General features: G+C 31.8%; 1 protein-coding gene across 1 annotated transcript in view; it reads left to right on the top strand.

Moving 5' to 3' along the window:
• The window catches only part of LOC143244962 (nuclear pore complex protein Nup214-like), a 47053-nt gene extending 35164 nt beyond the window's left edge, over positions 1 to 11889 (top strand). Inside the window, exons 16-23 of the mRNA XM_076490575.1 lie at positions 416 to 565; positions 1784 to 2049; positions 4564 to 4767; positions 8245 to 8429; positions 9007 to 9095; positions 9711 to 10137; positions 11133 to 11298; positions 11751 to 11889. Coding sequence (XP_076346690.1) covers positions 416 to 565; positions 1784 to 2049; positions 4564 to 4767; positions 8245 to 8429; positions 9007 to 9095; positions 9711 to 10137; positions 11133 to 11140 — 1329 coding nt within the window. The 3' untranslated portion in view covers positions 11141 to 11298; positions 11751 to 11889. The remainder of the gene's footprint in view (positions 1 to 415; positions 566 to 1783; positions 2050 to 4563; positions 4768 to 8244; positions 8430 to 9006; positions 9096 to 9710; positions 10138 to 11132; positions 11299 to 11750) is intronic.
• Positions 11890 to 11955: the final 66 nt, after the last annotated feature.

The raw sequence follows: 11955 nt of genomic DNA on the forward strand, positions 1-11955 counted from the left end.
TTTAGTGTTTGCTCTATTCTGTGATTCTTTATTTAAAAAAAAAAAACATCTGTGGGAACTGTGAAACATTTCTGTGAGGGAATTAAAATACTTAATATTTGTTCTGCTCTGTTATTCTTGTATGTTTCTAGTCCTTGCATGTGATTGTACTATCAGTGTATCTATATTGAGTTCATCACTTTTAGGAGTTTTCATGTTGTGTGTTAATAGTCTCCTGGAAAGTTTCTGCATTGAGCTTATCATTGTTAGGAGTTTTCATGTAGTGTGTTAATATCTCCTGGAAAGTATCTGCAAGATTTCTTTTATGCTCCTTGTTTATGGAGGAGTTTATTTTTATGAAGTTTCATGGTTGAAAGTTTTAAAAAGAAATACACACAAATATTAACTAGCTAACTTGTTTCACAAACTGTTTCAGATCAAGGAGTTTCAGGCAGAACTAACCAGTTGCTGCAAGCGTTTAAGTAAATGTCAGTTTGAAGTCGGGAAAAAGGAAGAGATGGGAGTTCTGTATGAGAAAACTCAAGAAATGGAAACCTTTTGTTCACAGATGAAGAGTACAATGGAGGTAGGAAATTTTCAATGGCCACATGACTTACCACTATCTTTAAATATGTAATTTATTGTCAGTAGATTTCAGTATTAATCTTAGAATTACTACTGGAGTCCATTGTCTGTTTTTAAGCAAATTTTTCTAAACTGTTTATACATCAGCTTGTTTGTGGGTTCATGACTCTACTTGTTTACAGGGTCTATAATAACATACAAGTTACGTAGAAAAAGTAAACAAAAAATAACAACAGTATTGCATTTAATTCTGCTAATTAATACTGGTTTTCTTGTATATTTTACTTATAAAAATGAATGATTTAACCCAAGATCTAAGTCATTTCTTTAGAGTAAGTATTGTAAAACTTAAAATGACTCGGTAGAATATAATTGAATTACACTGGTTTGAACATCATTTCAGTAAAATTACATGAGTAATAAGACCATAGGTAAAACCTTATTCCAAAACCAAATCTAACATAGTAATTGGTCAATGACTGTTTATGATATTATAACATTTCTTTAAAGGAAACTTTCAACAAATATATAATGTAATATTTAAACCAAAGTTTATCAATAAACTGTTTTAGACAGAACCAAGCCTGCACATTGTGAAGCTTTATACTAAAATAAAAGCAATATCTGTTGAACTTAAGTTCAAAATATGAATAGTAATGATTGATTTTTGTCATTCTCATATTTTATGCAACTGAAACTAACTTAATTCACAAATTTAAGAACATAAGTTTCTGTTAAGTGCCTTTTTTTTTCTTTTCTTTTGTAGAGGCCTAATTGTATTTAAGACCTATGTTTTTTTTTACTTTTAGTAGTGTAGTAACAAAGCCCAGTCTGCCTTCAGTTGAGACTTGCTTGATATATACTGCTATAGTAAATAGGCCAGAACTATCTTACTAAATACATTTTTTATTCAATAATCAATCTTTGGGTAGGTTAGTAACTTTTATAGATAGAACCATGATTTTGTATATTTTAAAAGAAGCTTAATTTTCTTAGCTACAGAAACTGTTGCTTCATGAGTATTTTAGGCAGTGTAGTCTTAAGATGGCCTCAGCATAGAAGCTTAAACATCACTCCTCTGTAGAAACAGGCAGAAGCAATATATTAAAGCCAAAACTCTTATACATGTAAGAACTGCATGACTATAAGTGTGATTTTAAGTATTTGTAGATATAATAAGAAATAAATGTTTTTTAATATATACATATAATTCCTGTAGTCCCTCAACAGTGACATACACAGTTTGAAAAGTCTCACTTTGGAATGCTTTGCTATGGTTGAAGAGGGTCGATCCAGAAATCTTCGAAACAAAGACCCAAAATACATATCTCTTCTAAGGTCACGTGATCTTGATCCTTTTAGTAATCGTCGTCTACAAGAAATTCGCAGGTTCATACAGTATTTTGAGACACAGCTGAATGAAATTAATAGACAACTTGATCAAGAGTGGCATGACTTTTTAGGCAACAAGAAGCATCAGTCAAGGTTTGTTACAAAAATCAATATAGAACACATTAATTGAAAGATCAATAGGTAGAAAGTCACACATTAATATGTTGCAATGAAATCTTTCTTTCTCTCGCTTTTTTTTAAGGCTGGTGTCACACTAAAAGTGTGAAATTTTATTAGACTTTTAGACCTAGCTTTAATCATAATACATTTTGTTTGTTTGTTTTTTAAGTTTCAATACCACAGAAATTCTGTGGAATATACAAATTTAATGAAAGATATAAATAAACACAATTTTGCATTACTATACTGTAGATACTGTATTGGACACTATAGATAAAATCTGAGAGATTGGTAGGCTAGTTGTGAATGAATGTTTTTTGTCTGACAGAATTGCATTTAAAGATAAATTGAGTATATTATTGATATAATATCTTTTTAAGTATAGCAGTTAGTAATTGTTAAATTTGATCCTGTAAAAACAATTGTTTCAGACTTTAATTTGTTGTTAAAGATACTTTATTACCAGTTGTACATTTAATTATTTTCTTTAAAACTTCCAGTTATTTTGGTTTTTTTGTTCTTTTCACATGCCACTAGTCTAGCAGACTTATATTACACAAAAGAGTACAATTTTAAATTAATGTTAAAGACTTAATATGTATATGATAGATACTTTTTGATCACTTTAAAATTTATTCAACATAATATGTTGTGTTGAACATTAAAGTGTACAGGTTTGTTTGTAATGGATGCTTGTATGCTAAATCATTTATTAGGGCTTGGCTGTTTTCTCTGTTTTTTCTTATTTCAAGTGTGGAAGTATAAAAATGAAAACAGTGACTCATTTCATTACAAGATTTTAGGCATACATTTTTGATGGCATTGCATGAATAAACTAAATGTCTGGAATTATTTATAATGTATTTCTTAGTTTGAAATCAATAGCTACAACAGGTGAAAGATTGTGATAGACAGTAATGGCAAAGTGAAACCATTTGTTTTCAACATACTTTAACTGAAGATTTTTTAAAGTTCTGTAAACTATTTTTTTTACAGTCTAAGTAACATACTATTACGTATTTTTCTAATCTTCTCAGGTAAGATTGTGAGCAGTGTGACTAAAGAGAATGACCTGTTTTAAAATAATTCGAATTGAATTGTCAAAATGTTGTCGTCATGATACTTCAGGAAGTTTTGTAGTATTAATTCAATCTGATTTAGGTATTTGATTCGAAATTATTCTGAATTTTAGTTTCTCACTTTGTTTTGACTTTATCTGATGTGATAAAATATTTTATTAAAGAATCATGGTGGTGATTATTAGAATCTTTAAGGTTCTGTACTGCTCCAGACACTTTTTTAAAAGTTGTTGCATTTTCAAATATGAACAGTAAGTTGTCACTTACAATTAATGGACTACAGGTTATTATGCTGTGTAATGGTAGGAACTGTTGTGATAATAGTTAAAGATTTTGTCATACTAGTGTTTATTAACCCTCATACACACGGTGGGGGTCAAAAATGGGCTCACTTGTGTTTAAGTTGTTATAGAAATATCAAAGGTGTAACTTTCGGGCCTAAAAATGTACCAAATTAAATCTATACTAATAACATACTATACTAATACGTTTAACATGTATTTTATGCAAATGGGGTATTACACCTCTTGTCTAATGTCGAAATTCACGTTTTCCACATTGGGGGTCATTTTTGACCCCCGTTTAAAAAACTCAATTACATTTCTGGTAAACAATCAAATAATATATTGATATGAAATTTTGTGTTCTAGAACATTCTAGAATATTCTTATCTACATTGCATAGAGAGCCCTCAATCGATGATGAATCAGGAAAACCTGAAATAATATCATACTATAACTCCACCAAAGGAGGAGTTGATACACTAGACCAAATAGTTAGATTCTTTTCCACAAAAAGAAAGACCAGAAGGTGGCCAATGGCACTATTTTATAACATTCTTGATGCTGCTGCATACAATGCTTTCCTTCTCTATAGCCAGCACCATCCAGAATTCGCATCAAAGTACCAAAAAAGAGCAAGACGTGAATTTCTGAAGTTGCTTACTGATGAATTACTGCCTGAAGAAGATACAAATGAAGTGATCCCTCCAAAAAGACAAAAAGTTGCTGAAGAGAATGTTAGGAAATGGTGTCAAATATGCGCACGTGATTCAAGGAAAAAAACTTCTTCATTGTGTATCAAATGTAGTAAAATGGCTTGCAATGACCATAAAGTTACCCAGAGTGTATGCATAAATTGTATAGAATAAATATTTTGTCCAAATATATACTTTGCTTATGTGAAAATAAATTTTTTTTAAAATATTTTTGGTGGGGGTCAAAAATGACCCCCAGTGTGGGCAACGTAATTTTTTTGAGTGTGTGCACTAGGGTTAAATACACCTAGGTCTGAGTTAGACTAAACATTTATGATTTCTTTTTGAAAGATTTCTTGATGGCATATTTTATAGAATGTTTTCATTTATTTGAAGAATGATTAATATATTTCACTCCAATTTTCCATATAGATACAAGCTTCAACTGTCTACTATACAAACAATATATCGTGCTGTCACAAACAATGAAAACCTACTCTTCAGTTTGCAGAAAGTGGTTGATCAACTTACTGCTCAAATCAAAGATGTCAGGATTAATGGACATTCTTCCAAACATCGACCACACACAACCCTGTTTTCTAAGTTTAACATCACATCACCTTCTCAGTATAAAAAGTATGTTTGTTTTTTGTAGGTGTTAAGCTGTGCCTTACAAAATTTCATGTATAACTTCAGTTATTATTTTCACTGAAATGTAATTCCTGTACTTTTTTAGTGTCATGGAACTATAGATGTCTTATAATTGATCATTTGAGTGCATGAATGAATAGCCAGTTAATGTTATACAGTATTTAATGGCTGAGAATGGCTAACTCAACACTCAAACATGGACTACTAATCATGTGCTCAAAATTCTTTGTTGTTTCAAGACATTAGAAAATATTGTGATAATTAATTTTGTTTTGTTTTCCATAAGTCCATCTGAGGAGTATAATTGCTGGTGCATTTTTTATTAAATGCATAACATGTGTCTTTAGTTTTTAAGCCTTAAGCTGATTCTTCCATTTATAAAGTATGTATACATATATGCTTTATTTGTGGATCAACACAAGGTTTTGCTTTCTAAATGAAAATCCTTGGAAGAAATGGTATGAACAAAGCTATAAATGAACCCTTCATTGTTGGTTAAGCTGTAAATTCTTTCACTGTTGTTTGGTATAAATTCCTTCCATTCCTGCAAAGGAAAGTTGTTATGGATTATTCTGACAGTTCCATTGTTGTCAATATTATAACTAAGCAAGGAGGATCAAAGTCTATATCTCTGTCTTTTCAGTCTAGGGACTTGTTCTGTTGAGCCTATGACCATCACATGATAGTTCTGGCATGTCATGCTTCCTGAGTTATGACTGTTTCGACTGATGTCTTATTACATCCCAACCAAGTTCTCCAAAGAGTGGTCTTTTTTTCAGGTATTTCTGTGGGAGTATTCTCAACAAAGAACACTGCATATATGTGTTTCCCACTCACTGGAATGCCAGACACCCTTCTTTTTTAAGGTCTCCAGTTCCACACTCCTCAGCTCTGGGGATGGATGCTTTCAGTCAAGAGTAGAGAGGTATTTACTTATATGGTTACCCTCCATTCTTCTCCTTTTCTGAGACTTTTCCCACATCCAGGCCACTTCTTTTTGTGTTCTACTGATTGCTTCATATTAACAGGTTCAGACATGGTTCCCTCTGCTTTGGCCTTATTAGTGCAACAAACTCTCCTTTTTCTTCTGTCCCATTTCCTCTTCCAACAACTGTGGTCTGACAGTTTTCATCCTGACATCACAACACTCCACCTTTCCTTGTGAATTTTGTTTAATTTTGTGCATCAGCCCAGGGACTTTCATGTACCAGTGACATTGATCTTGCTTCTGACTTTGGCCTATTTGCTTCAGCTTCTGACTGTTCTGTACTTCTGTTTCTCACCTGTCTCAATTCATTCTATGGTTATTTGATCAGGCTTTGTCTGTTTCAGCTGTTGCTCTTTATAGGGCTACTCTGTTGAACACCTTTCATTTTCCCACTTCCAGAAAGCCTTCTCCTTTTTTTTTTTTTCCCTATTCTTTTTTGTTTATTTCATCTGGACCATCCATTATGTTACTTTTGTCCTGCTGGATTGAGATTGTAATGTTGTTTTTCATACCCTGTTCAGTTCTTCCTTTGCACTCATTGCAGTTTTGTTCCTTGCATCATTTTCCCTTACTAACTAATTCCTTTCCTTCTGGGCACGCAGTCATCATTCCGATATTTATGCCATCTTTTACCATTCCTCATATGTTATTTATTATCCATCTTGCACCTTCTTTACAGGGACATTAGCTGCCCAGAAAGGTTGTTGGATCTTTTCTCATATTCCTTACTTTACCTGTGTATTTTTGCCAGGGCAGAACACATTTGATGATCTCTCGATACCTTTCATACATGACATGAAACACATTATCTTATACAAGATATTTCTACGGGATGGACTGCACTTATCATACTATACTTATCACAAGGTGCTTCTCCTAGATGTTTTTTGCCTGGACAGTCTACACTTGTTGATCTTATGAACTTATGCTAGGTACTGTAATTGGTTTGTTTTTGGTTTTTTTTCCAAGGACTGCACTTAGCTTATTCATGTATGTATAGTTCTTTAGCCCTAGCCATGTATTCTTATATCAACTTACAGGCAACATGGGACTGAGCACTTAGCGAAAGGGTTAATGTTTAAAGTGAAATAAAGGTTTGATTGTAGTCACTACCTATATCCAAGTAATATATTATTAATTGTATTTGTTTGGTATTTACAGTTGAAAAGATGAAATACAAGGTTTTGTTTGTAGTTAATATAACCATCACTTCCTCCATTCACAAATCATGTGTTATAACTGTACTGGCCTGATGAACTCTTATTAACTAATCCTCATTGGTAAGAATGTACAAAAAAGTAGTGTAGCTGAAATAATGTTATACCTTTTTCTTATTGTAACTCCATATTAGATAAGTAAAGAATTGTAACTTAAATACTTAGAAGTCTTAGTGTAACTTAATGTCACATAGTTTCTGTACTAAAAGATCATTCTGCTCTAACTGAAGACTTATTTTTTAAACAGATGAGTTAAATAACATTTTGTTTAATTAGGACTATATGTTGTAAACCATCCAGCCTGATTAGCTCTAGTTTAAATGAAAGTCTTCACCAACAGATGCATTAAAAATGTCTAGTTGAAATGCTATATAGCCAGTAACAAAATAGTATTTTTAAATTAGTATTAGTTTTAAAATAATGTTATATGACATCTATTACCTACTAACATATCATGCCTTTCATAATGGTGAGAAAACCAGTTGAAATAAAAATGTACCTCAGGACTGCTGGTGTTGATATTAACACTTTTACTAATAAAACAGAGAATAATGTTTCATCCTTCTTCAGATAACCTAAAGAGGCCAAAACATTGTACTCTGTTTTATTAGTGAAAGTGTTAATACCTGTACTAGCCATTCATGATATCATGCTTTGCTAATGTAAGAAATTCATATCAATAGACTGACAGTGATTTATTGTTTATAAGTTCTGAACATAACTGCTGTAATTTCTTCTCTTACTTGTAGCTATATAGGTAGATAGATAACAATATAGAGATGTTGAGATATTTGGTGTTTCGTTAAATACTATTGATTACTGTGGAATCCCTAACAACCACTTTTTCCTCTTGTAACTTTTCAGTTTCTGCTATTGTGATTATGTTGATATTAATAGACTGTGTTCATATTGTTGCGAAGTTAGTTAGATTCATGTTTTAAACAAGTTTGAATGTAATGCATGTGTGTATACATGTATAAATGTTTAGGATTTCTGAGCAAGTGATTTCTTTAAAAGAAAACATTTAGGTTTAGTTCCCTACCACATTCCCATATGAGAATAGTCATTCTTCAGTAATTTCCTCAGTTTTCCCTGTATAGAAGACCTTGCATTGAGTTATTACGTTAAAACTATCTTCTTTGTTGTTGTTTTTTTGCTACAGTTTTGACTGCAACTTTTTTTCAGTAGAACTGATTACATACACTAAATTTATTAGTTTGTGTTGTTTGTAATTTAGATTATGTATTTTATTATCAGTGGAAGTGATGAGTTGTCAGCTTTAGCTGATGCCTTTCTGGTGACAAAGTTGAACGATGAGGACTCTTTAGAGAAACAGAACATAACACAGCCGAAGGTAAAATGTTTGTCTCCTCAGAAGCAAGCTATATTACGAGAAGTTTTGAGCCAGAGAAAAGTGACCTCTGTTCGTACCACTCCACTAAGTAAGTTTCCATTGTTGTAGATGGATCTATGTCAATAGCAGTCTTACTGAGAACACTTGGTTTAGTGAAGTGTTGTTGAAATTTTTCTCATTATAATTAGAGTTGAACAATTAGTTGTTGGTGATCGATTACTGTGTACCTACAGGTATAATAGTGCTAGCAAATGGAAATCTCAAAATAAAACTGAAAGGGTTACCTACAAAATGGATACCATTAGTGTATCTTTCAAAGAAGTTATATTTGCTGTTGAATATTTTTTTTTAGATTTATGCTGAACATGTAGTCCATGTAAATTAATTAGTTGAGATATTGTCTGTCCTGTTTCTGACATAAAGACAAAACTAGGTGTTACAAGCTTCATAATTTATGTATACAATGTAATTACTCTTTTGATAGTTTAATAAAATTCTGAGAAAATATGTTTAAAAAGTTTGTTTGTGCACTAGTTAACAGTTACATGTTCTTATTTGACATGAAGAATACTTTGTACTCATCATGTGATGCTGCTTTTTGTGATCTATCTATCTGGAAGATTTTGAATATATATTATTTCATCTTTTTTTGACTTAAATTCCAGAAGACTTCGCAGAATCTCGATTAATATCCAAGCTTGCATTATTGAAGGAAGAAGAGAGGAAAACTGTATCTGAATCTACCAAAGCAGAGGTATGTTAAAAAAAATTCCTTTCATTGACTACTGAGATTGTGTACATCATATCAAAATGATTTTGGTACCTCACCATGTTGTTACAGTTCATTGTCTTGTCCAGTCATACTTTGTTTGATAACAGTGCATTTTGACAATAGCCCTGCATTGTAGTTTCTCTGCTGCCTTATTTAATCTATGTAATGTATAATGACAACAGTTTCCTAGTGCCTGTTTCAATAGTCTCATCACAAAGAAATACTTAGACATAGCTTTGGACAACTTGGAGGTATATCTTCATAAGAAATGGATAGGGTAATTGTCATGTAACATGATTTTTAAATTCAAAATAATTTTAAGCTATCCTACTCAACCCCCTTAGTATTACCATCAACAAATATTACATATTTATGCTCACAAAACAGAGGTATTGTAAATACTGATTTAGATCTAGAAGCATATATTTTTTTTTTTTACAATATTCTTCTCTATGGACATCAACTGGCACATAGTAATTCCTAATTATGTTATGGAATTTGATATGTTCAGTATTTGTGTGTATTCCAGAATATATCTTGGCTTATTAGGTTTATTATTCCTGAAAAAACTATTTTTGAAATTTTTTTTCCCTTCAGTCATCAACAATAAAATCTTTATTACCTGAACAAGAAGTGACAATAGCAGCATCTCCAACCAAACCTCTTCCAAGTTGTACAGAATCTACTTCTAGTTCACAACTAGCATTAACAACAAGAACACAGGTTACTCAGAAAGAACCAGATATTCCTTTGATCCCAGTAGCTATTACGGTACAGTCGCAAGTACATCCAGATGTACCGGCCATCAGAATGATTTCCACTTTGAAGGAACCAACAGCAGCACCTGTATGTCTTTCTTCTTCTCTTAACAACCAAGTTTTAACACCTGTCAGACCTCAGGTAACTCGACCTACTCCACCCAGTACTGCTGGTGTAAAAAGTTCGAGCACCAGCTCCACCAACTGCAAGCGTACAGTCCATTCCAATGGCTCCTCCAGCAATAAAAGCCATCCCTGTGCCTACGGTATATGATCTCTTTGTAAAATTTATGTTAACAGCATTAGTAACGCAAGATTTTTTTTCTAGTTGTGAAATATATTTGGAGTTCAAAAGCAATTTAATATATGAGAAAGTAAGGTGAAAAGACAGGATTTAGCACAGCAGTAAATCTTATTATTTCTCTTACTCTTATAACAGTTTTATAATATTTATAATTCATGTGTGGTGCATTATTTAAGAGATTTAAAAAAAAAAGACTACAATTATTAAGAAAAATTCAGAAGATTTTAATATGAATCTGAAATTCATTGCATGTTAAATGAACAGAAGTCTTTCCTTGTCTTAATATTGACTTAATAGTTTTCGCCTCTAATTTATGTCTTAAGTAGTGAAAGTTTTGATTCTAGATTTTTTAAGCTTAAACAAGAAACCTCTTAAAAAATATTTTTCATGTGATATACCAAAGTACATTTCTTACTGATGGTTAAAATCGTCACACAAAAATTTGAAGATAAAGTGAAAATATTGTAGAAGTAAAGGTAATAGAGTAGAAAAAAAATGTCACCTTGTAGTACCCATACAAATTGACAAAATACATAAATTATAGAATATACTTGGGTTTCATGCTTTTCTGGTTCAAATTTCAACGTTGTTGAAGTGTTCAAGAAAAAAGGAGATTTTCCAGCAGTGCCTGTATCAACTTGTCAATGTAGCACCACCATAGCTACTTTAAAACATACCATTATAGTATATCTAATATTTGTATATCATAACTGGTGTCTCATTCGTTTTCACTGTAATTTGTACATAAAAAATAGCATTTATGGCATGAAAACATGTAATAACCAGTATGACCTGATCAAGAAAGGGTTTAATTTTGTCATGTCATGATCTTCCAAACTCTTTTGCTTTCTTATGAACTGTTATTGCTGCTATTATATAGATTTATAAACATGTATTGCAGTAAATGTACTTCAATGTATTGGATTGAATTTTAATTACAAATCCCTGATTTTCTAGACAAGTAAAGGTTTCTTGGAAGAATCTTCTGTCAAGTCAGAAGCAGAATCATCTGTTTCTGTTCCAGCAAGTTTTTCAGTAACAGGACCTCTTACAACTACTAGAGAACATATTGATTTGGCTATGTCCAAACCTTTGAATGTTACAACTTCAGGACAACCACTTGGTAAGTGCTTAGTGATAACTATTTACGTGAAAATGCTGAAACAGAAAAGCATTGTAACACCAGTAATATTTAAACATGGAGATACCAGAACAGCCATTTGGGTATGGTAACTGTATTTATTGCACAGAAAATTTTGTGATAAGCTAAATCTGGTAGATATTATATACCTTTAAATCTTGGAGAACTGCATGAGTGGACCTGGTGAAACTTTATAGCATTTCACTAAAAGTAGAATTTAATTTATTCTATTTGTATATGAACTTGATGTTTGTTTATGGTTATTTCTGTATGACTAATAAGAAAAATTGAAACTTAAGTCTTTTACATAAATCTATTCATGTTTCAAAAGAGATTTATAACTTTTACATGGTAATGAACCTGAGCATTTTTATAAATAACTGACCAAACATTTTATAAATGCTTTCTATTAAACAACCATTCCTTTCTTGTAGGTTTCAGTTTTGATTCTGTTTGTGTTAAAGTCCTACCTTTTGAAGCTGTGACTACCATGGGTTTAAAGACCACCCCATCTCTTCAGAACAAAGAACAAGTACCTTTGTCTGTGAAAACAGTTGATACTAGCACACCAGTTACAAAACAAGTATTTTGCTTCAGTTTTCCACTGCTACTTCCTCCACCACAAACTCTCCATTTTCA

The sequence above is a fragment of the Tachypleus tridentatus genome, chromosome 2, assembly GCF_004210375.1.
Source record: "Tachypleus tridentatus isolate NWPU-2018 chromosome 2, ASM421037v1, whole genome shotgun sequence".
Taxonomy (NCBI): Eukaryota; Metazoa; Arthropoda; class Merostomata; order Xiphosura; family Limulidae; genus Tachypleus; species Tachypleus tridentatus.